Source organism: Thermobia domestica, chromosome 2 (genome assembly GCF_964235325.1).
Source record: "Thermobia domestica chromosome 2, izTheDome1.hap1.1, whole genome shotgun sequence".
Taxonomy (NCBI): domain Eukaryota; kingdom Metazoa; phylum Arthropoda; class Insecta; order Zygentoma; family Lepismatidae; genus Thermobia; species Thermobia domestica.
This window is the reverse complement of record NC_137455.1, coordinates 296,631,682-296,658,389: the sequence shown is the minus strand read 5'-3', so window position 1 is coordinate 296,658,389 and position 26,708 is coordinate 296,631,682. Positions and strand designations below refer to the sequence as shown.

The 26,708-nt window shown below is 33.8% G+C and overlaps 1 protein-coding gene across 5 annotated transcripts in view; it reads right to left on the bottom strand.

Moving 5' to 3' along the window:
- Positions 1–3,138: 3,138 nt before the first annotated feature.
- LOC145678596 (aminopeptidase N-like) overlaps positions 3,139–26,708 on the bottom strand; it is a 124,039-nt gene continuing 100,469 nt past the window's right edge. For all 5 annotated transcript variants that reach the window (XM_081748936.1, XM_081748939.1, XM_081748935.1 and 2 more), the window contains 5 exons: positions 26,167–26,366; positions 19,317–19,484; positions 16,204–16,347; positions 8,521–8,602; positions 3,139–3,543 (listed from right to left, as the gene is read on the bottom strand). In XM_081748936.1, the coding sequence (XP_081605062.1) occupies positions 3,376–3,543; positions 8,521–8,602; positions 16,204–16,347; positions 19,317–19,484; positions 26,167–26,366 (762 nt within the window). In that variant the 3' untranslated portion in view covers positions 3,139–3,375. The remainder of the gene's footprint in view (positions 3,544–8,520; positions 8,603–16,203; positions 16,348–19,316; positions 19,485–26,166; positions 26,367–26,708) is intronic.

The window sequence follows — 26,708 nt, the reverse complement described above, 5'->3', positions numbered from 1 at the left end:
CAAATGAAAGTAGACCCGCATTTACAAGTTAATTCTTAGCTTATATTAATAACGAAGACTTCTTCTACAGTAATTTGTGAATCAAATATTAATAAGTCAATATGTAGAATCGCTCCCCCCCCCCCCCCGCCTCTGTGGATAGTATTTTAGTATAAACATACTTCTTTTATAAAATAAGTATATTTTATACTCTTGATAATTTCAACATAAAACTGTATGATGGAGAACGCCACATTCAATTTGGGACTAATTAGCAATTATCAGGGGCGTAGCCACGAGGGCGGTCCACCGGGTCCGGACCTCCCAAAAATTTCGAAACTTGACTAACATTTGTAGACTTTTCTAACGAACTATACTTGTTTAACAGAGAAATTATTGATGTAGGCTAAATATTTTATTTTACGCCTCATCATGTATACTTTCTTTTCTTATAAAATAATAATCGTTGTATCATTTTTTCTAAAAATATAGGTGACAGTATGAAAGAATTACTTATCGTCTTTTCGGGTGCAGTATAAGACAGGTTCCATATTATGTAGACGTATTGGTCCTCCCTCAAATACTTTGGACCCCTCCCAGTTAACATTTCTAGGTGTAGAACTGGCAGTGCTGTTTCTTTTGATGTTCTTTGATTTTAGGCTTCTGTTACATGCTGATCCTTCATCTGGCGGGTTTCAAGGTTTCCTTTCCAGAACATATCACATTGATAAGCACTGTTTCGCCTCATGTGGAAGTAAATTGTGTTCATCGTGCATTGCGTAACAACCAAGACGGGTGATTTGGAATGTAGTTTTTTTCTTTTACGCACATGTGTGTGTGTTGATACATGAATATGCGACATTCGGAATTCATATACCAGTACCTCTTTTGTATCAGCTGTTTTGATTTTTAATTATTAGGTTTGTTTTATTGTGTGTGCTTTAATTCTATAAATAACCTACAAATTCTGAATGAATTGTATACCATGACTTATGTAAATAACTTACAAAAACATTGACCAGCTTTCAACTGAGGAAAAGTTTGCAATTAAGGCTTAGACAAAACAAGCAATGGGCAATTCAGGAGAGTGTTCGAAAAAAATCCAGTTTAAATTTACAGGATATCTTATGGCAGTAGTGTTGTTTGCACCAGATACACTTCCTCAATTTATTTTAAATTTTCCTGGATAAACTGTGAATAAAGTGCGTTCAATGTACATTTTTTTATAACACTAATCTCTGCTACGAACACTCTTCAGTAAACGCTGAAGAGGAATTCGGATCACTGTCAGAATGAATTGCTCGCAATAATCTAGAAAAAATATTTAGTGAATAATTTACAAAGCTTCTGAAATTAATATTAACTGTACTATGGCGTCAGCAAAAGACGAAAAGTTTTTTTCCACAAGAGAAAGAATTGACACTTTCAAGGAATTGAACGTCCCAAGAAAGGTTATCGCCATTGGTTATGCTTTCCATCGAAAAGGACGTGACAATAAGAATACCAGAGTTCAACCAGCATGTATTAGACAGATTTGCTCCAATCAAAGAGAGGAGAATGAACTTACTAATTAATTAAGGAGATTAATCGGATAAAATGTTCTGCATTTTTTGTTTTTTTTTTTTTTAAACAGAATTTTATTTAATTTAACATGTCACATAGCATTTGCATCTAAAGTTATGCTGATTAGTCAATGAGTCAACTTTATATCTTCTCTTATCGTTTGTACTGCAACACCCGAAACCACAATCCACCGGCCGCCACTGGTAATGACACTGGAAGTGATGCATCAAAGAGCATGCATTCATGTGTAAAGAGGTAAGGTCGTGACCCTTGTTTAACTATGTAAAGCGGTGTGAATAGAAGCTGTATTCTATACTGGTAGAGCAAGAATTGAATGAACAAAACTTCTTTTAAGCAATAATAATTTTGATTATTACCATAAATTCAGGAGTAGGTGAGTAGTCTGTGAATGAAACTTGATATGATATTACAGTTTTGTTTATCCTAATCGTAGGTATTCCATGTTAGAGGTATCCTTGGTTACTTTTTGCTAATATATTTGTAAATGTCAAAGTAAAATTTGCTCTCTTAAATAATTTTAAAGTTAGTACCGTGGAATTAATATTATTTCCGTGTATTACTATTATTTTAAAGATAGTACTGGGGAGTTCCCAAAACATGTAACGTGGTAGAGGTCTAGGTTGAATCAAGACCAAGTCAGTGTCTAATGTCTTGTGCTACGGACCAGAAATTGCATCTAAACAGCATCTAAAGCCTTTTATGGTTTATGTGAGCTTTTCCGTTTACTTTGACTAAAGTTCTTCTTCCATTTCTTCTATTGTATTTTCCTTCATTTATAGCCGTCCTCTAAATTCTAATGATATTACCTAGAGATGTAAATCGTTAAAACCATTGTTCATGGCAAATTATAAATAAGTCCGAATAACCGCTAATATAACGATGAAGCAAAATGGTGGTCTTTTTTAAATGCCTTTGATGTTTGATCTTAATTATAGATCATTCTGGTTCTTGATGCAGCTCCTGGATCATTATTTATGTATGCTTACATCTTATGATTTGATGGTTTAATTTCGAATATGACAATGGAATAGATACTGATGGATCAAATTTTTGCACAACTGTTGCACAAATGATAATAATTGCATGTCAACACCCAGCCATAATGGTATTATTCATACGTTTAAGAATTTGAAACATTTCAGTAAGGAAAACTCCTAATTCGATATTCCTTGTGAAGGATTGTTTTCATTTTTCTTGCCATAGTATTCTGGTTAAAGGAACATTCTATCCCATTTACCTATCACAATTTAACCCGTAAAGTCGGGAAGGGTAGACACTTGCTTTCATAGTATGTATTGTAAACAGGAAATTAGAGAACTGGAGTGAGAGTTAGGATTAGAGATATGTACAATACACCATTCAACAACGAAATAACTATGGATTAATTTGTAATTAATTCAAATAAACAAGCTAATTATTATTTCTATAATATAAGGCACTCATTTCTTATAGTATAAAAATGTGGTCATTTCCAAATAAAACTTCGATAATTCATGAAGTTACACCTCATTGAGTATTCCTTTAAATGAAAGTATACATACATAACCTCTACAACAATTGAAAGTACAAAACACATTTTATGGAAAAAAATATTTAATATCCAGATAAAAATACAAGGCTCATATACAAAAGCACTTTAACGGTACGTAGTTTCACACAAAATAGGAAATAACTTAAATACTTAAAAATGTCAATTATATTTATAATTTCGTATTAATTTTACTGCAGCCACACCCCTGGTTCATTGATAAGAGAGACATAAAATAAAAATTTAAAGAAGTTATCAAATTAATTTCTATACATCTTCTCCTCTTATACTTCAAGTCTAGGATCGTCCATGTGTTTGTCTATCCAATTCATGATTGTATCGTAATTTTTCTTCATCCATTCTACGTTGGTTTCCACTCTTTCCAAACATTGCTGCACAGCCAACGTGTTTCTATGAAGCAAGATCTTATTGTCTTCAGTTAACTTCTTCAACTGTAATGGGAAAAACGATAGCCGTTGAAGTGTAATGCTTAAATTTGAAAACTATCCACTGCTTAACACTCGAAATGACAAGATAGGTCAAAAATAAACCAGAAAACGTATTTTCGTACTTTATTCTTTACGGACAAGAATTGCAGCTCTTACCTGTCATATTTTTTGTGTACAATTAGAAATAGTTATCATTTCGTCTGTTTTTGCTTTACAATCTATAGACAAGGGACATGTTCAAGATCATGTTAAAATTATTATTCTGTTGTTTGCAAGTTATCGGATGCAAAATATATACTAGGGATTAAGGTAGAAACACTATTTTCTACTTCTTAGCACTATTCCATCTGTCGATTCCTTTTGTAACTGTCGCGGTATTTTTTTAAGTGATACGAACTTTTTCTATATATCTTCTCATCTTGTGTATCCACTAATTAAAACGAACGGAACATTTGTCCTTTCCAAAGATCAAGTATGTATGTTTCATCATTCTTCATCCGTATGCTACATACTATCATTACACCAGAGAACGAGATTTTGATGTACATAAGAAGGTACCATTGTAGCGTATGAAGTAATCTAAATCACGTCTTACATTTATACAGATAGCACGCACATTCAATTATACTTTTGAGGTAGGACATACGGACAAACGCTGAGTCTACAAATCACAATGTTAACGCATGTTACTTTCGTTTTTAAGAATTTTTTTTTCTCTCTCAGTGAACGATCGGATTGTTTGTTACATTTTAAATACCTAAAATAACCTGAATTGGGGCAATTTGAAGTTCAATGTTCACAATTTACAAGTCTAAAATGTACACAATCACTTAGGCATGAAACCTTAATATTAAAAGTGTTAATCTTATTATCTTGAGTAATTTCTTAATCATGTTGTAAGGAAGAATTGTAAATCATAATGATAATCCGTTATTTTTCCGATGTCACGTGAAATTTATGTTGCCAAAGAAACTAATACGAAAAGTACAGCGCATAAGGCAGTTTTAACTACAATGTTTTTTTACTTACATATATTGACAAATTGTTAATAAATTTGGAAGTTCAATTCTTTTTTTTTTCTTTAAAAAAAGTAACCAAATAAAACCAGTAAATAAGACATATGAATGTGCATATATGAATACCGCACAAGTATTGGCTTGTGACATGACGAATTAAACTACAATTGAAGAACACAGTAACAGTGGTTAACTGATAAAGCTTTAGTGCGAGGGGTCCAAGATTCGATGATGTGAATCTGTGTGAACAATATTGTGTTCATGGCTTTTCTAGAGGTTCTCCCTTTTCCTCCCACATTATCATTTAACCATTTTTCTTCATAATAAAAAATTATTAAACATCTTGTGATTCAGTTTACAGATTATTCAGTGAGACGTAAAACTGAAACATTTCATTTACAATTAAATAAATACGTTTTTTTCACAACTTTTGTATTTTTCAAGGTATTTTATGTATTATTCATGTTTGAATACGTTTATTACTATAAATTTTTGTGATATAAAAATTCAATTTGAACAAACTGTAAATAAACCTCACAATTTACCGATTAGTGCATGCGATCCGAACAATTGGAGGTGGTCTTTATTAATTTTAAATTCATTACGAGCAGCACTAATTCACAACTTTTGCGAACACAATATTGTTGCTTAAACGTTCAACGGTCCTGACAGGGTGTTATTGTTCTCGAAAAAGTAATAACTTTGGATTTGCAAGGCAAATGCTTCAAAGACTGCTATTGTTGTTGAAAGAACAATAGTGTTTCAAATATGACTGCCAAAGAAATGCTAGTTTATTATCAACATTTCTTTACTGTGAACTAAAATAACCATTGACTAATGCTATATGAGGAATAAAACATTTTATTATAAAAATATTGGTAAAATATATTAGTCCAAGTTTCTTATGTACATGTGATCTTACTTTTCGGATAGAGTCTCCCATCCACTACAATCAAAAATTCAGGTGGAATCTGTTATAGTTGTTTCAAGTTTCGTAAACCTTGCCCAAAATAAGAAACTGTACACAAATTGCATCTAGGAGATTTTATTCACTAATGGATTCATTGTATTATGCAAAGTTTTCGTCTAACTAAATAATCAGAAAGTCAACTTGGAATTACGATTTAAATCGTTATAAGACTTACAAATTATATGAATTTAATATCCAAACTTGAAGAAGTGCATACATAAGTATTAGTTGCAATAGAGTATTAAGGTCAAGGATATTACCTGTTTGTCAGATGCTGAATCTGTATCAAAAGTCCATTACTCGCTATTCCTTACTGTTTCTATTCTATGGCATTGAGGGTTTGAAACCAAAAATTGTTTATTTTAATCACTCCAGATTTGAATAAAGATCTAAGAAAGGAGATAGAACCTATTTCTGGGACACTGAATCGATTGCGAAAAGCCGCCTCTTGATATATTTTACCTTTTCGCTCTACGGAAATCAGTAATGAAACCAGAAATAATAGCTAAACTTGAATCACTTCCGGTTTTGGTACAGTGATGTCGGTAGTCACGATATGTTGCACTGAGATACTAAATCGTTTGCAAAAAGTTCTTTTCGCTATCTATTATTGTGTTTGTTACGTAGCAATAAACGCTGAAAGCGGAAATGACTAATTTTAACCACCTCTGGTTTTTATAGTGCTTCAATAGACGAGATAAAACTTACTCTTGTGATACTGAACCGATTGCAAAAAGAATATATCTTAGTAGTATTTACCGTTTTTGCTCTACGGATTAACAGTATTGAAACCTGAAGTAATACTAAATTTGAACCACCTTCAGTTTCGGTAGAGTGTTGTGGATAGCAATGTTATGTTTCCTTGTAACATCGAATCGTTCGCAAAACAGCACTTCATGCAATAGGTTTCCATTTTCGTTCTATTCCGATAAATGTTGAAACCGGAAATGATTTAGTTAACCACTTCTGTTTTGAGTAGAAGGTTTACGGAGGAGATAGAACCTATTCTTGGGACACTGAATTAATTGCAAACAACTGCATCTTGACAGTTTTGGTTCTACAGAAATCAGTATTGAAATCGGAAATAATAGTAAATTAGAACCACTTCCGATTTTGGTAGAGTGTTGTGGATAGTCACTATATATTATCTTGAGACTCTGAATCGATTGAAAAAATCGGCATCTTGATAGCTTTTACTGTTCTTGCTATACAGAAATCAGTATTGAAATCGAAGTAATAGTGTACGAGGTGTGGCAATTAAATAACGAGACTGCTCACCTCCTGTAGTTCAGGACCATGGGGGAATATAGCTAATGATGTGTTGTTGATCTTGAACCTTCATGAGCAGCCACCTTTTTTTCATGATTCTATAAACTTTTCTTTTCTTTGCAGGCTTGCATGAAGAGGACAGTGTTCTGTAGTAGTGCCGGAATCATAGTGAACAGTAAAGCTGAGCAGCGCATTAACATCAAATTTCAGGTGAAATTAAACAGAACACAGAGGGAATGTTGTGCAATGTTAATAGAAGTGTATGCTGACAATGCTATGTCAAGTGCGTGAGTTTTCAAATGGTACAAAGGATTTTCAGAAGGTAAGAAGGAGGTTGAAGATGATGAACGACCCGGCCGCCCTTTGAGTTCAAGAACGGACGAAAATGTCCAGAAAGTTAATGAACTTGTGCGGAAAGTCAGACGTCTGAGCATTCGGATGATCGCAGATACGACGAACATTGACAAAGAGACAGTAAGACAAATTTTGCATGATAATTTAAACATGATAAAAGTTTGTGCTAAAAATTGTCTCGAAAAACCTCTCTCAAGAACAAAAGACATTAAAAAGACCATTTGCTGTGACGTCATAGAACGACTCAAAGCAGACCCAGACTTGCTAACTTGTGTCATCACATGTGGTGCAACATGAATTTTCCAGTATGACCCCGAGACTAAGCGTCAATCCATGCACTGGAAGACTCCCACACCGCCAAGAATGAAAAAGCACGAAAGAGGAATTCGAAAGTGAAAGCAAAGCTCATCGGTTTTTTTTTTCGATATCAGGGGTATCATCATGACTGAATGGGTGCCTCAGCGTCAAATAGTGAATCAGTCCTACTACAAAGAAGTCCTAATCAAGCTGAAGGAAAGAATAAGGAAAAAGAGACCGGATTTGTGGAAAAATGATGCATGGATCCTCCACCAAGACAATGGTCCTACCCATAATGCCCTTTCTGTGTAGCAGTTTTCAGCATCCATGCGCATGCCTGTGCTCGACCATCCTCCATATTCCCCAGACCTGGCTATCTGTGACTTATCTATTCCCAAAAGTGAAAAGTGCATTGAAGGGAACAGATTTTCAGTCTGTGGAAGAGGTGAAACGAAAAACGAAAGAGTTGTTGAACAGTGTGACATCTGATGACCTACAGCATTGCTTTGAAGAATGGAAAGCACGTATGCAGCGGTGTATACATAGGGGAGGGGAGTATATTGAAGGGGATAACAATCAATTGTAACTTTCTTTGCAGTACATCACATTTATGACACTAGTCCTATTATTTAATTGCCACACCTCGTATTTGAAACACTTACGATTCTGTTAGAGCGTTGTAGTTAATCCTAATATGTTATCTTGAGACACTGACCTCGTTCTTGTTATCTGTTATTTTACGGGGATAAATGTTGAAACCGGAATGTGTAATTAGAACCACTTCCGACATAAAGAGAGGGTTAACAGAGGATATGAAAACTATCCAAGAAGCGTTTAATCGATTGCATAAAACTGTATCTCGATATCTCTTACGGTTATTTACTCCGAAGACAGACGAAGGACAAAACCGTTGTATAATTCTTCCGACACTTACGCATAACATAGTTTCAAAGTCTAATAACCGACATGCATATCACAGTTATGGTACTTGATTATATTTTAGTTGTATATAAGGTGTACATTACATTATTTAGATAATCTTGTATATAATACCCAACTGTGATGGAGACTTACCTGTTTCATATCCGATTCACTATTCATGTAAGCAGCAACCGATGTGATGAACCTTGATAGTCTGTTCGATTTTTCGCCATAACTGTGAAAATTAATAAACACATGTAAATGATCTTTAATAATTAGAAATCCTTTTTACTATAGTACCAATAATCTTATTTCAACAAAACATTTGTAAATATTTTTATACTGTACTTTAATAATATTATAAATAAGGTAATATATTTTCCTATTTCAATTTGTTTTATAGAAACTGATTAAAAATTTATGAAGTACTAATTATTTCGCTACACTTACTGCATAAAACATATCTCAGTGAACGATCAAATACTATAAGCCGAGATGAGGAAAATTAAGTATACTTATGTTTAAAATAGATTTGAAATAAACTATGTTATACTTATGCTTGAGAATTTCGTTGTAGCATATACATGCTGAGGCATAGTTAATGACAATATAATCAATGATACGAGTTCCTAACTACTAGTGTGATAATAGAAACGCTACAACAATTACGCACGCCTCGCATAGCTTAGACATGTCCATACTACCCAAGATCAAGTAAAACAAAATTTGGAGAACATGATTAAGACATTATTCAACCCCATTTCGATCTGTTAAATGTTTAAACAAGATCTCCAGCCCAGTCCCCCTCTTCCATTTTCATTAACGAAACACTTTGAGCAAACAGCCAGTGACTAAGCCTGTAAATTATGTAGAAATTAACGATTGACTTACTTTCTCAACTAATAACCTACTTATATTCTAAATGGTAAACTCAGCCCCGTGTTAACCATCGAAATTTAACGTACATATCGTTTGCGCTAGCTTAAGTCAACTTATATCTATCCGAAATTAAGAATTGCAGATATGTTGGAGTACATATGACAAATTATCTACCAAGTCAGGAATACCTCCCAAACAACCACATAAAACTAGTTCAAAAAACAAATATATAATAATCTCATAGCGTCTGCTTGAAATTATCTGCATAGTCTGCTTGAAATTATCGTTCATCAGAAACTGCGCTTTTCTGTGCGCAGTAATAATTATATCTCAATTGAGGTAATCACTATTAATCCATAATCGAAGCAATGTTTGTAACACATACATATATTTCTTATTAATCACAGTGTTTCATCATTCTCTTTACAATATACATGTATCGTTCTATAATAATTTATTCATAGTAGTAGAATAAAGAGACTATGACATTAACTTAGCAACAGGAAGCAAATATTGAAATACGTTCCCTATAAATAGAATCAATTATACTCAGCATAAGTAAGAATCTAATTGCCATACATCACGGGCGACTTCTACATATATGAAAGTGCATTACTACTTTCTGACGTGGTTTATATGTCGGAGCAATCTAGGAAATGATTATATCCATTATGAAATTCTAACGAATTCCGCACGTTGATCACTAAAACGACGTATTTGCTATTACCTATTCGTAGTATTATTTTTTAAAAAGAAGATAAGAACAATGTGGACGACGTATTCACACAATTCTCGTAGAACTAACTATATATATATATATCATTGTCTCTTTTTCTAATTAGAAAAAGAACAAAATCGACATCGAAATTCATCATTATCGCAACTTAGTGCATAGGCACAGATACAAAATACTCCAATTTGTCATAAATGTTAATGTTGCGTTTAAATATTCTGTAAATGATACAATAACATCATAGTAGTCAGAACTATACCCAGCAAGCATAAACTGTAAGAATGCATAATCGGAAAAAAATCAGCATATTGTAACGGATGCCAACCCGTACCTTACAACCCATGGGTGTTTCAAAGGCCCCATTGACCATGGCCATTTCCAAGAAGGCCACATTACCGTAAAGTTACGTGTAATGATTCTCAAATAATCATTGCGTTCATCTATCCATACTCAGTCATATTACCTTCTACAATATCTAATTGATTTTCATCACATATAACAAATTTCAATAATTACGTAAGCTCAGTCTTTTGGCTTAACATTACATTTCGCTGTATACAACGCAAAATGGTTCATCACATGACAGTCTATTACTCTACACCATTACAACATTTACTTATATTTAGACTTCGGATCGATATGCACTAAAAAACGGCAAAATATGCATGCAAATATGCGCTAAAAATCACGAAAATATGCACTGAAAATGTGCAAATATGCACTAAAAATTATAATATGCACCAATCAAAAGCTAAAGTTAAATGAGGAATTTTATTACTTTAGAGAAAAAAGTTGTATTACTTGAACTACATATACTTGGTACATAGCTATAATGCATTCATGCTACAATATACAACTGTGTAATTTTCGCTGTTTTCTGGCAAAAACCTGCATTTATCAGTCAAAACATTACTGTACATTGAAAATATCCCTTCCGTGTCACGGGCGTGAAGAGACAGTATTTCAAAGAAGCAATGTTACTTGCCGATAAATCTGAAATTCGTGCGTCCTTGTTCCCAGGAACACTTTATTTAGACTAGATAAGAATTTTATGGCAGGATTTTTCGCGTCTATTGACTGTGCGTTTCGAAGAAATGCTTGTCCGATTAGTCTTGGTGGCGTCTATTTCGTTATTGAATCAAACAGCTCAAATACACTCCAAGTCCTAATCATCGCTCTTCTAATCTCGTTATGATCTTTGAAATTGAACTGAAATTGATAAATGCAAGGTCGGTTTTAATGTTTTTAGCTCCACAAGCGTCTAAGGCTTCTTGAATACATTCGGTTTCTTTAAGTTCAAACAGCTCATACTGAGATAGTCAGTATGTGAAAATCAAAATACATCCAGTTAATGTATATACATATATATACATACATATATATATATATATATATATATATAAATTTACAAATAAAAAAGAATACTCCAAGTATCTGTGAATAAAGAATAAATATACTCAGAGAAGCAAATAAACACTTCTGGTATAAGCACATAATAAAACCTGCCTAGCGAAATTGAACAGGACTCACAAAAATTTCCGTTAAAGGTTTCTAAGTTAAGGAAGATAGATCTATGAGAAAAATAAATAAGGTACATACATGTAATGGACGTAGTGAGAAAATAAAATCTTGTACATAGGCCTACCGTATTCAATTAAAGTATTTATTTATGCTACGAATTAATACACATAAAACTTACAGTGAACAAAAAAAAAAAATACATACGACTTCAATATGCCCTTTTCAGCGCTCCTCCCTCTACTTTAGTCTCCCTTTTGATCTATTGTATATATTATGCTCCTTGTTCCATGTATCTAGACCATCTAGAGAACGAGTTATTGGTATTTGGAATTTACTATTTAAATTGCACTTCGTTCAAAAACTCGCACGGTATCTAGGGCCTTACTTGGCGGTGGACTAAAGGTTAAATGTCTAGTGTAACAAATAAACAAAGACCTTTACACACAACGTAGTTCATATACCTAACTTCTCACAGATATGTCTAAAATTTTTCTGAACGCTGCATTAGAGAACTTGAAAATTTACGTTAAAAAGCATATATTAACATCAGTTGTTCGCAACACAGGTTCCGTCTAATCAAGATAATATAGCCATTATTATTATTATTATTATTATTATTATTATTATTATTATTATTATTATTATTATTATTATTCCTTTAAATTCATGGGAGCGTGAAATATTTCCACTTAAATAAATTTCCGTTTAATACGGGGCCTGTTGAAGGCAGTTTTTACTGCATTAAAAGCCTGCATTCGAAAACCTTGTTATTGTTTAAAAGAAAATAAATCACTTGAAATTACTTTTTGTAGCCAATTATGTGTAAATCCAATATTGCATCCAATATTTTCTTCTAGCGTAACATTGTCCGTTTCAAACAGCAATAATTTACAATGTATAATATTGATACTTTAGATGGAATAAAGTGATTTGAGCGAGGCATGGATCATAAATGTGACGAAGCTAAAGTTATTGATACATTTCGAGAGACAGAGGTGTATCAAAGCAACACAAGTTTTTATTTTAATAGTCTCCTAAACTCCTTAAAGGAAAACTTGAGAACTTATTTCAGAAAGTAACTGCTGTAACAAGTTTTAGATTTTATAAAGCAAATATTTCAAAAGGGTTGTTCATTTCTTCTCGAATACATTCTTGAACGGTTTTTTTGGAATGAACTCTGCCGAGTATGAAAAAAATCCAAATTTGGGTTGTTTCATAGTTGTACGTATAAACTCCTTACCAGACTTGAAACCGGTATGAGAATATAAGAAGGCCAAAAGAATAAGCGCTTCTGAAGTTTGAGCTTTTGCTGTTGTGAGAAATAGAAATGTCCTTTTCTTTAAACAAGCTTACTTACTTTGAAAATATTACTTGTTTAGCATACACTTTGTAAAATATATTTTCTTCTTGAATTGTTAATGTCTCTCAACTTCAATCCATTGTTTCAGAAGATAACTTCTAGATTTTTCGGGCCCATTTAGTTGTAGTGTGACATGTTTGTCCAATTTTTGTCCACCCAAGAAAAAGATGCACCATTCAAAGTAACAGAAGGGGCCACGGTGGCTCAGTGGTAGTGTGTTCACCTCTGGTGCATGGGGTCTCTAGTTTGATCCCAATTCACGCCAAGTTAGCTTTGTCACTTCGATCACGTGTAGTGCATCTTCAAATTTGAATTTTAACTATAGTAGGTCAGAATTTTGTCCAATTTTTGTCCACGCAAAAAACTTTGTACCATTCAAATAAACGAGGGAGAGTCATTTCAAAATTTCGGCCGCTTCGAACACCTGTTGTGCGACATCTTCAAATTCTAATTTTAACTAGCTCAGAATGTTGTCCATTTTTGTCCAACCAAGAAAAGCTTTTGTGCTATTCAAATAAACGAGGGAGGGCCATTTCAAAAATTGGCCAGATCGATCACTTGCAGTGCGACGTCTCTAAATTCGAACTTTGACAAGTTTACAATTTTGTTCAATTTCTGTGCATTAAAGCACTAGCAACAAAGCATTTTGTATCATTAAAATAAATTAGGGAGAGTCATCTAAAAAAATTAAGCACTTCGATTACCTGTAATGCAACATCTTCTAATTCGAATTTTAATTAGCTGAAAATTTTGGATTCGAATTGGAATTATGTCTAATTTCCATACATTTGTACTATCAAAAGAAATTGTGCCATTCAAATCAAGAAAGGAGAGCTATTTCAAAATGTTGGCCACTTCGATCACCTGTAGTGCGACATCTTCAAATTCGAATTTTGACTTGTTCAGAATTTTGTTCAATTTCTGTCCATCCAAGAAAAAAACTGTATCATTCAAATAAATGAGGGAGGACTATTTCAAAATTTTGGGTACTTCGATCATCTGTACGGCGACATCTTCAAATTCGAATTTTAATTAGCTCAGAATTGTGACGAATTTTTGAACATTTTTGCACCATCAAGAATAAATTCTGTGGAGGATGAATCATTCATCCTTTTCTTATTTTTCTTTCACAGACTTTGGAAGATATTGTAAACCGATAACAATTAACCACTTAAATACTTAAGTCTATTTATATTAGAAACTTGAAATTCCATTTTTGAGGAAAGTTGTTGGTCGTTAAAAATTATCAATTTGGTCGTTCCTTTAAATATGCATTTATATGCAGGAACGATATAAACATGCACTAACCTCCGAAATATGCAAATATATGCACTATAAAACTCTGCTATATTACCGTAAAACAACTGAAACGAATTTCTGTTTAAAGAGCATATCAATATCACATCAGGAATAAAACATGCAAATATGCAAAAATCCGAAGTCTACTTATATTATAATCACATAGTCCGTGATCATGTCGGTTATTTTAACTTCAGTACGTATAACATGGAGTAATTACTCGTATGTTTACTCAAGATGTACTAGTAACATCGAGTGAATTAACACAGTACCTTTAGTGCATCCATAGCTTCCTATCGTTGGTAATTAACCACGCATTTATCTCACTAATCGTTCCCGATATTTCAACTTCTCTTAATACTTTTTAAACAAAATCATTAAAACTTAAAATTAAATAATATAAACACTAAATTAAAAATACTATGCATTTTCTTTACATTCAGGGGGAAGTGTCCATAGGGGTGAAGCGAATAAGAGTTAAGGTTAATGATATGTGGCAACAAAACATGATCGGCGCTGATTTTGCACAACTCCTGTGTGTGCAGTATTGAGTCTGGGACTGACAAAAAAGGTAGTGTACAGAGGAAAGAAGCGAGCTATTGAATGCAGCGAGTACGAACAGCTTGGAAGGTGAGTATATTTGTAGCCTTTTGTGTTGCTATTGTAATACGGGACAGTAACGAATTAGGGCAATTCTTTCCTGATGTAATCGTGTTGCACCCAATACTTCCACAGCGGCATAAGGCGATTATTAGGTGCGCATGTATATAGATCTTCCTCAATATATTGCGAACATAAAGCTACAAAACATGTTTTGAAAAAAAAAGATGACGAGGTGGGGAAAGTGTCTAACATATTTTAGGGTGATGTGAATAGCCCTGTTAATCATTCCATATATATATATATATGTAACTATTTTTTGTCTGACCTCCAAACCACAGTCTCGTATAGGAGAAACCTGAGTTCAAGACCTACTGGGAACTCATGGGAACTCAAATATTGCGCTCTTTCTTGTAAGGTCAAACAACTCAATGCCTCCGAGACGGTCGATACTTTGGACAGGATCTCGGGTTGGCATGTCTATTTCTACAATAATTCTACAATAGCTAGAAATGCTTCTTAAGCATTTCTACAATAATAGCGTATGTACCTTTACATCATATCGGTGTTCTTCGTTAGCTGCATACTCGTTATATAGCAGTTTGTTTCTTGTTATTTACATTATATCGAGGACACTTCTCACCACTTCACCCCTATGTATATATTTACTTCACCCCCACGAACCATATTTGTGTTTTCAAAATGTAGAAGGTCTGTCCTATTTATATATAATTATCAATCAGCCGTGCTACCATTTCTGTGTAAGATTTTTTCAATTTCATGCTTTCTATGTTCACCCCCACCCCAGAATTACTCTATTTGTGAATATATTTAGTCTATTGATTACTCTATATCTGACTGTTCATTTTAGTTTAATCGTCACTACATCCTTAATTTTTTCTTACTACATGCCTATTCTATATCAAAGTGGATACAAAATTATTAGCGGATGATGCTACTCTTCATATGATCATTTTCGTAAAGGTACGTATCTATTATTGCTTTGATAGTGTCTGTTCGATCCATCGACATTTCATAAAGATAGCACAGCAATATTCTAATGAACCGATACTCTAATCTTAGTTCCCACCTCGTTTAAAGAGTTGCCTCATCCGCCAATATTACTCAATCCTATCTTAGCTGTCTATGTAAGAAATGTCCACGTGCATATACTAAATTGAAAAGTTCTTCTGAACAAAGTAGAAGGTTGGATCAAGGAGAGATAAACAAAAAAAAGTCGATCTAAGTAAGTACACAAAAATACTAGTCGATTCTAAAACCAATATAAAAAGTGAATCATTTGGGGTTGTACAGATTTCAGTGTATAGCCTGAAAGAAGAATAGAATGATAAATCGTACACTCTAAGGTGCCAAAGAACAATAAAATGTCCATTATGGAAATTCTTAAAATCATTGTTTCAAAACTACAAGTTACTATACTTACTAGTCGTAGATTTTCTTGATATCTTTCACAAGAAAGTCCTTGGCTAAGAAGAATCCCGCTTTGTTTCTACACACAGAAGAGAACACATAAAAACTGTCTTGCTTCCTAATATCGGATTCCTTGGAAATCCCCCATTCTAAGTACCTGAAACAAATTCAGTTTTAGAAATGTTTTACGTTTATATAGTACTACTGACATTAAAATATCTTAGATATTTGTTTTTAGCCCTTAAAAAATTAAGAGGAACTGAGGATTGATGGCATGGCAAAGTTTGTTTTCTGTACAGATTTTGAACTTAGTATAATATCTAACCGTCTATACAAGTTGTTCAAATTATTGCGTAGAATGGAAATAAAATTAAAATTACTGTTTACTACTGAAGTTTCCTAAATAATGCTCGCATATGAAGTAACTATTTCACGAATTATTTTCATCTGAATAGTTGTTGAATTGCAAGATCAAAACAATATTATGTAAACAGTTAAAACGCAAACTGTATAATTGTAACGATATTTAATACAACTTCACTGTTATGTTACAGATGCTCATTAATTTAAAGAAAACACCTGAAATGTACAACGTACGAGATCAATTTAACGTTGGACCGCATTTTCCCCTCAGAATAGCTCTGTTATTTCGTGGCATGGATTCATAGAGACCGTGAATGGTAGTAAGCGGAATATTTCTTCATTTTATGTGTAATATATCACTGAGTTCCGTGAGAGAATTCAGGTGGAAATCTGAGCTGGGTTCGTGACTCCACAACGGATCACAAACGTTCAATTACCTACATGTTCTGGTCCTGAGGTTGAACAATTTTGTGTAGACCCCAATATTCGTCAAACCATACATCAACACCTTCAGCTGTGCGAATGGGGGCATTATCATTTTGATGTAATTCCCCTAAAACAACTCCTTCACAATAGGATGCACATGATCCCACAAAATAGTGATATAAGCACGGATAGTAAATCGGTCGGTAACGGTCATCATAGAAAACACTGAAAACCAGAATATTGCTGTCCAGAGCATGGAAGGGTCACCATCATGTTACACGATTGTTCAAGGACATATCGAACCATATGCTTCATTGCGCGTCCTTCACGGACAAATACAGCCTATGGTTTCAAAGAAGGTGTTCTATGACTTACTCAACTTTATGATACGTTTTCAGTCATCATCGGTCCATGTTGCATGTTCGCGTCAACATTGTCGTCATGACAAAGCATTACGGTTCCTTATTAGTGGTTTGTCAGTGGAACCCGAACCTATATGTCATGTCATGTAGCTCACAGTAGATTATGATCTTAGACACAGGTTGTGGGAGGTGCTGCTCGAGTTCCTCTGTTATTTATACCGCAGTCGCTCGACGGTTGTGAGTTACAATTTGCTATAATGCTTAGCGGTACCCGTCACAGATGTATATCTTCCGACCACTGTTCCGCTTCGACGATGTCGTTTTTCCGTGAATTTGTAGGTAATCTCCTTGAACACTACCCTTCGAAGCAAACTCGACACACATGTTACTTCCATCACGCTCGGACCACATAACCGAGTGCCTACAATTTGTCCTCTTGGGAAATGAGGGAAGCCGTCTCTTATACGCCATTACCGTCTACTCAGATCGCTGAACACTGCCATTCTACTGCTCTTCACGTAGTATGAAGATTTAACTAACATACTACCACCAACAACCCAGCGCTGCGGTCGCCACCTGCCTGCTGTTGTCAAATCAATATCTGACGTGTTTCAAAGTGTAAGCATTTCCATTAAATTGAAAAGTATATCTATAAAAGTGTGAATCTATAGTGAGTTGATAACCAAAGAGAAAAGTATAAAAATTCTATTACGACAACATTAGCTTATTAATACCTGGCGTAAGCTGTACAGAAATTCGGCTCGAAATTCATAAGCCAGGTACTATTGATATAGTGCTACACTTAAAAATTTCTTTAAAAGCAAATGTGCACACTCTACTAATTTATTGATTTATTATTAGTACTTTTCGAATAACTGTAGGGAGCGTATTTTATCACGATGCCTGGCAATTGACTAATAACTATGGCAGTTGAGAAACTCATGGAGAATTGTCATTCCTCGCGTTTCGATTGCTTTTGAAGACCCACTGATAAATGTTTACTCTGTAGATACAGGATAATCGACAGTCTGCTACATACATTAGCAAGCCTACGTCTAACACTTAAAACACAATGCTCACTGACTTGTGAGAGGAAAACACACAGGACAACGTACATGCAATACAACAGCAATTCCTATTCAGTATGTAGCGACAAATTGGAGTGTCGGAAAATTCTAGGATTTAAGATTCACGAAGCATTTAATAATTAGTTGGAATTTTTTTGACAGACTGTGCGAGTGAACGCCTCCGGCGGCAGTAACGATCCTCAGTACTGTGTAGTAATTACTTTATGAAAACTTTATAGTTTTATCCTATTATAACTTATATTATTATAAATAAAAGAAACAAACAAGTGTATCGAGATAATGTTGACGTTCAGCAAGTATGCCGTTAGTCAAAAGGAATCGGAACTATACAGCATGAGAAGGAGTGAAAGAAAAACTAATTTACTCAGAATACACTTGTCTAAAATACATCCTGAAATACTATTATCCGTTTTTTTTTTTCAGTTTAAAGTCCGAACTGTACGTTCCGGAGCTAAGGGAAAGTGATTATGAATAAAATGGCAGAATACACCAACTAGAGAGAAACGAGAGAAACCCTAGAAAACCCATGTTCAGGTATTTGTCCACTACAAAACCCATTTGACGAAAGCTAGGATCGACCCAAAGACTCGCAAGTAACAAAGATGAGCACTCTACCACTAAGCTAACACTACCAATCACCCAAAATTAGAAATTTGGTCTAGTGTAATAAAAAATATTACCTCTTTAAGAACTTTCGACAAAATAATGCCCTAAAACTTCAAAGGAAGAAGTTTTATTTTGTTATTGATTTCACCGATATTTTCAATGAAAATGAGAATCTATGTAGTTTACTTTTAACCTGGAACTAATCTTTTTACTTCTTGGATAGATAACTATTTTTAACAGAATATAATGTTTATATATTGATGCGTTATGTAGTAACTTACCGTTGAAGAAGCCAGAGCTGTCTGGTGCACCCAAGGCTGGATAGAATAGTACTTCTCTCATCAGCCACATTGGATTTTCGGTACCGTTCCCACAAGAAATTCCATTCCTTCTCGGTCCCATGTTTTATCGCTTTACAATAGAATACGCGTCTCAAATGTGGGGCAATTCTGAAAATAAAACTACCTTCAGATTCGTACAATAATATAACATTTTTCATATATATATAATGCATTTACCTGGAAAGAATATTGGTTTTATGAAACTTCTACAAAAACAAGCCGAACGACAATATCAAAATATTTCAATATCGGGGGAGAGTGCAACCTTGGCACTCAGATCTTATTGCCGCCAAATTCCACTTTTAAGATAGAAAGTGCCAAAGTTGCACTCTCCACCAAAATTGAGATATTTTGTTACTGTTCCCCGGAATATCTCTGTGAAAGTTTCATAAAACCTTTATACCTTCAGATAAATACATTATGAAACAAGAAATATTCTTCATGGGACAAATTGCAATCTTAGATTTAAACATTTTTAGGTAACAAAAACATTGTTTACTTCTAAAATGCAGCTCCAGAAATATTTATGCCTCTTGATTAAAAGTTGCATATTTCCATAGTGTGAATATTCTACTTAGCATAATACTTTCTGTCAAATGGACCTTGATATAAAATGTAACTGAATACTGGTAGGACTGTGGAGAAACAATTCGTGAAAGCAATATGGTATTAATTCTCTTATTTGAAGAAAACAATGTAAGTAAGTATATCAGCCAACTTCTAGTCGTAAGGTGCAGCTCTGAATAGCATTTAAAGTCAATCTTTGAACTTTAAGATGGCATCATCGTTTCCATTACTGTGTTCTTTCTACATGATTGAACATAAGTTGATAGCCAAGTGTATTATTTAATACATATTCGGAATGTTTAGTCAGTTTTTTGTAGAAATAATGACCCTTACCTTGTTAGAAATTATTTCTGAATTTATAAAGTAAAACCTAATCTTCTGAGTCCAGTCCAGTGGTACATGACATATTTCTGTTTCTGTTGTTGGTGATATTATTTCGTCTAATATATCACCCTGCTGGTAATTAGTGCTATGTTCTTGGGAAAGATTCACAAAAATGTCAACAGCAATGTTAAAATTATGAACTATTTTCAGTATCACTCATACCCAATATAACAGTAATTTTATGGTAGTTGCGGATAGTACACGTCTATTTTCATTTTAAATTTCCTTTGAGCATGGTCATTTAATGCAGACTGTTGTTCACTTATAACTTTCGACGGAACAATCATTCTTTCCTCCTGCTCTTGATTAATTCTTCGCTATGAATCTTAAAGACGCCGTCTTGCAAAGCTCATCCAAATTGATTAACGTTGTGTTTGGCCTATGACCTTTCCAAACTTTTCAGGCCACCTAAGTAAATTAAGAATACCACATACCTCTTCATGTAGATGTTGATATTTCTTTTAGGCAGTTTCATAAAAAAATCAGTTAATGTTGGCCACTTGCTGATTTTTGTATTGATCAAATTTGGTCGCTTACCTTCAGCGATCTCAACTACATTCAACAGGTTATCTAAGTAGGTTATCAATGATCTTAGTTCCAATCACGGTTCAAATCAGTCAAGCTATCACTGAGAAATAAATTTCACGGATAAAAGTTTCTCAGTTTAGCCATTAGATTTCACCAATCTTAACCAAATTTCGAAAGCATCTAAGTAGCCTATTAGAACTTTTATTCCGGTTTCGTTATAAACTGGTCGACCTGTTCGTAAAACATAATTAATAGACTAGATGGAAGACTAAGTCACTCTACAGTCAATGTGAAGAATAAGAAAGAATAAGAAAGGTAGAAAGAGAATTATAGATAGATAGATAGATAGATAGATAGATAGATAGATAGATAGATAGATAGATAGATAGATACATACATACATACATACATACATACATACATACATACATACATAGACAGTAGCGTATTTATGGGGGTGGCTATGGGGCTAAAGCTCACCCCCGCCCCCGAAATAATTTTATTATTATTTTTCGCATTATAAATCCAACACAAATGCTTCTTACTGGTTCTCAAGCCACCCCGCGACAAGATCCTAAATATGTCACGGCATATATATATATATATATATATATATATATATATATATATATATAGTTAAATAAATGATAAATTCTACCAATTAATACCTTTTAAGAAAAAGTACGTTTGTGATTGAGGTTCACTGATGGCACTTTGAGTGGAAAATAAACAAAATGATGCCAATGACAAGTGTTAAACATAGTGATAATTAGGGAACCGATTTTAAAGTGCAAAAATGTGGTAGGAAGCGCGAATAAAAGGGCTAAAAAATCATTGAAAAAGGTGCAAAAAGAGGTGATAATAGGATATCTTTATTAAGTGCTATAGTATACAATTACATGGACATTCATTCATTACACCAGCATATTGTTAAAACCTTGGCTTTAAACAACTGACATAAATTGCAAAATTGTTTTATTTAATCTTAAACGTGTACAACATTCAACATTCTTGTAAGAAAATTATGGTTAAAACTAGCTCGATATTAAAAATAATAATAATAATTTAGCAATATTGTGGCTTGAGAAACTACTACATACTACTGGGTTTTCAGGAACTGGTTATACTTGATTATGCACAAAATTTCTATGTTTTCGAATGTTAGTTTCTGTCGCTTGGACCTCAGGAGATCCTTGAATGCAGAGAAACTTCTCTCGACATCAATACCTTGTAAGCACACGGAAAGAAAGCTCAGTTGACGTTGCAAAGATTTCTACATCCGGATTGTTTCGCAAATTCAGTTCAAATTTGTCCCAAGAAATCTGTCAAGATTGCTTCTAAATTTATGGAATATTATATGTAAACCAAGGTAAAAATAAAACATATTGCTCTGTCCAAATTTGAAAAAAAAAGAAAAGGAGTAATAAAGATGCTGAAGGCTGAAAAAAGTACAAAATAAGGGAAAATTTTATTAACCTAGCAAAAAAGGTGCAACATTTACGAAAAAGGTGCAACAAAGTGCGTTCATTTCAGTTCGTTTATGCCCGGAAATACATATTTTGAACTTTGGTTTTTATAACAACTACACTTTAGAAAGGGTGCTACACCTTAAAATCCGCTCCCTGTACGCGTATGATCCCGTATTTAATTTCCATTATCTCAATTACAATGAGTTATTTTGTGTATTGCTGATAATTGAATTCCTTGTTTATTATTCTTTTTGTTATGTAATCAAGATTTCATACTAATGAAGAAAGAATTTTATAATTAGAAACTGAAATTCAATTCAATTATCGTACATATGTAACTATTACTTGGACGTTGTCAACAGATTCAAAAGTATTCGAATAATGTAACTGGACCATGAAATTGAATAGTCTATGTAGATTGATAATATCTGGATTTGTTTTAGAAGTTAATTACAGTGGATTGTGACTAACAATGTATACACTTAAAAGGATTTAAATATTATCGATTGAAGTGTTTTATGAATGATTTAATATAATTAGTTTGGTTAAGGGATTTATGAATTTGTATAGTGACTTAACAACGAATAACGGACTTGCAATTATAATTCATCTCATACTGGTGGTTGTTATGATTGGTATCCAAGAAATGTCATATAATGAGTTAAAAAATGTTTACTTTCCTTATATTTATTCCTGATCATGAAGTTTACCAGTTCATACTTATTGTCCATCTACAAATACATCTTTGGTGCGTCATTATGAACTTAATTTAAGCTCCAATATCGACTAAGTAAAGATGACACATTATGTCCATTCAAACTTTTGATATAGTGCTACCTTAACCAATTTGAAGAATCGTGTGTAACAGCATAGGTAGAAAATAAGAAACAAATATCTGTGTTGTTAACAATAAATGATACCACAGCATATCAGCAAATTACAAACATGACTTGGCCGTAAACACAACAATCCAATTATGCAAGGAGCTTAAGGATATACTCGTTTAGCATTGTGGAAGAAAATTAAGTCACATTGCTCAATGTTTCTATTTACATAAGGTGGTACAAGTCGAATTCATTCGTCATGCAATATGTGGTTGAGTTAGGTAAGCAAATTTCTTTTAGTGTATACGGTACCTTAGCGCAAGAGGTAAAAACTGATAAGAACGTGAGTCAACGTTACGGAGATACAAAATGAAGATCCTTGTGAGGATAACTCAATTAACTTGATCCTCATTCAAGAAGACGTAATTAGCATTATTCAACTAGAGACTGTGGTACGTTTCAAAGATCTTTTACATCTGAATCGTAGGAGAGAGAGGAGGAGTTCAACAAAGTTATTATTAATAGTAACTCTAGCTTCCACCTCAATCTAATGGAGAAAATATTTCAAGATACTAAAGACGCATACTGAAAGGTAAATAAACTTTTATATTCTTAAGAATATGTCTGACAGGTGATTATTACACCGAAAAGACATGGTTTTCAAACTCTAGTGTGGAATTGGCTGGCTGTGACATTTTCGTACTGACTCTAGGGCCAATTCAAAATAAGTGATAGCAAATTAATTCTACAAGGGAGGCGATACTTAGAGAGTTGATGAGAATTGATTCTCCTGAATAGATATAGTATACACAGAACAAATCATCACAAGAGAATAATGTATCACCACCGAAGGAGGGGTATGAAGTTAAAGGGTGAGGGAAGAAATGAAAGAAGAGGTTGACAATTCTATACTAATGCCATTTAGAAAGCAGTCACTCGGAAACTGTTGAATCTTAGAAGAAAAATTAGAATAACTGGTTGTGAATTTTTGGATAATACAAAGGGCAGTGGAATGCAATGAAAGTACTGACTTCATTTATTAAGAAGATCTATCTGAGTGGAGAATGGCCAAAAGATTTTCTTGATGTTACAATGATTGCATTGCCCAAGAAAACTGAAACAAAGTGCAGCGATCATAGAATCATTAGCCTTATTTCTCACACTGCAAAGATTATTGCACGCATACTGAACAGGCGGCTGGAAAGTAAGATAGAAGAAGATAAATTTGAATTCCGGAAAGGAAAAGGCACCTGCGATGCTATTGGGTTGATGAGAATTATATCAGAACGAGTTAGTTGTTGATATGAAGGAAGAGCTGTATTTGTGCTTCATCGCGTGGCAAAAAGCTTTATACCAGGTCAATTAGACGAAACTTTTCACAATACTTAAAGAGATCGGAGTCAACTGGAGGGACCGACGACTAATTCGAAACTTGTACATAGGACAGCTAGTGAAGCTGCGTTTGAATGAAGGAGAAACTGTGTGGTTCAGTGACTTGGACATTACAGGAGTTGGAGAAGAAACATTTAGCGAGCTTTGAAATATGGTGTTGGAGGAAGATGGAGAAGATAAAATGGACAGGCAGAGCAACAAATGAAGATGTGTTAAAACGGATAGGAGAGAAGAGGACACTTCCAGCTGGCGTCCTTCGTAAAAAAAAAGCCAATTGGATTGGACACATCTTACGAAGAAATTGCCTTCTTCACACCACCATAGAAGTAAATGGGGAAGGAAAGCGAGAAATAGGAAGAAGAAGGAGAACACAACTGATCGATGACTTGAGAAAGAAGAAAATATTGGGAGTTAAGAGAGGAAGCTGGGGATCAAAAACGTGGAAGAGACATCTCCAGGTCCAAATCTAAAATTGAAAAAAAAAATTTAAAAAGTTCTTTGGTCCTAAGACCTGCCGAAAGGCCGAATATTTAATAATAATACAAAGGGCAGTATGATTAAGAAATTTAAATTTAAATATGAAAGAATGTTATAAAATAAAGAATATAATTTTCTTTTCTTTTTTTAAGAACAGGTGGTGGATGTTGAAAGTTAATAGTTTAAATCAATTCTCGGGTTCAGAAGTTTTCCGATAAGACGCCAACCCTGAAAAACCCTGAAATTAAGTAGTTTCTGTAGATTGTTTTGTGTTTTCTCTGGAAGCTAATTATTGTTGATTATCAATTATAATATAGGATCAAAACGATTTAAATATTAGTGGCGAAAGAGCTTTAGATCTAGTTTGGTATATTTTGTTTGATTAAAAAGTTTACGGTCAATCTGTATAATGGCGTAGCTAACGAATGAAGGCGTGTCAGATGTATTTGCAGTTATAGCTCTGTTCGTACTAGAGATTGTTACAATTGGTGTCCAAGGAGTTGTACACTGTCTGATAGTTCATATTTAATTCTGATTGTTGATCTCGGGAGTCGCGGTGGCTCAGTGGTAGAGCGTTCACTTTTGTTTCATGGGGTCCCTGGTTCGATACCAGTTTGCACCAAGTGAATTTCGTGGTGGACAAACATCGTGTGCGTGGGTTTCCTCGGGGTTGTCCCGTTTCCTCCCCCTTTCTTCATTTCACCATTTCATTCATTTTTCATCATAACCATCTTCTTTATCCTAGCCGGCATAAAAGTAGAACGTAAAACTCAAAGATGTTTAATTACTGATCTTGATTTGGAGCTTACCAGTAATTCCTTATAACACATTTACAAATAAATGAACTTACATTAATAATATCCATATACTGCCATATACATATGATTGCATACATATATATGAATTCCACAGAAGGAATTGTTTGCGCCAATGTTCTTGAACTCTTATTCCAATAAATGTATTTGTTCACTTGTCGGTAGAAAAATAGATTTTGATTTAAAATTTATAGTATGGCTAAATACAGACTAAAGTCATGATTGAAACATAATGTGCAAGACACAAAATATAAATAAAATATAGCTTTCTGTTTTATATTTATAGTAACTAATGGTTTGTTAGTGTAAAAATAAACAATTTTATTGTACTCACGGATTCTTGGTATCAGGATCTTCCTGGGCCATCCATTGGTTGAACAGATGTTTTGCTGTGTCGATGCAGTCACTGACTTCGAGCTCGCATATCCAGCCCAATATTTGAGAGCGATGTAGAGCCTCAATTAGGTCATTTGCCATACGAGGTTCATAGCCTATTTCTTCGTACAATGGAACTAATAATTTGGACATGAATTTCTGCAACATATTTTAGTCATGAAATGTAGGTACGACACATACATACTATATGTCTTCATAATTAACTTAAGAGCTATACTTAACTATTATTCTTGTATTTTAGGGAGTTGTTACTCATTTGATATGTGAAATCCCAACTATTTTGTTTGTTTCTAATATTTATCTGAATCCTGATTGCTACCAAAATTCTGTCATAATTATCTGAAAAATAATGTGCCATTAAAAATCCAAAACAATACTTCAGAAGTAAATACAATGTTTTATTACACCACAGATTTTAAGTACTCTGTAGAATTTGCCTGAAATCTATAAATGATTACGATGGACGATTGCAAAGACCCT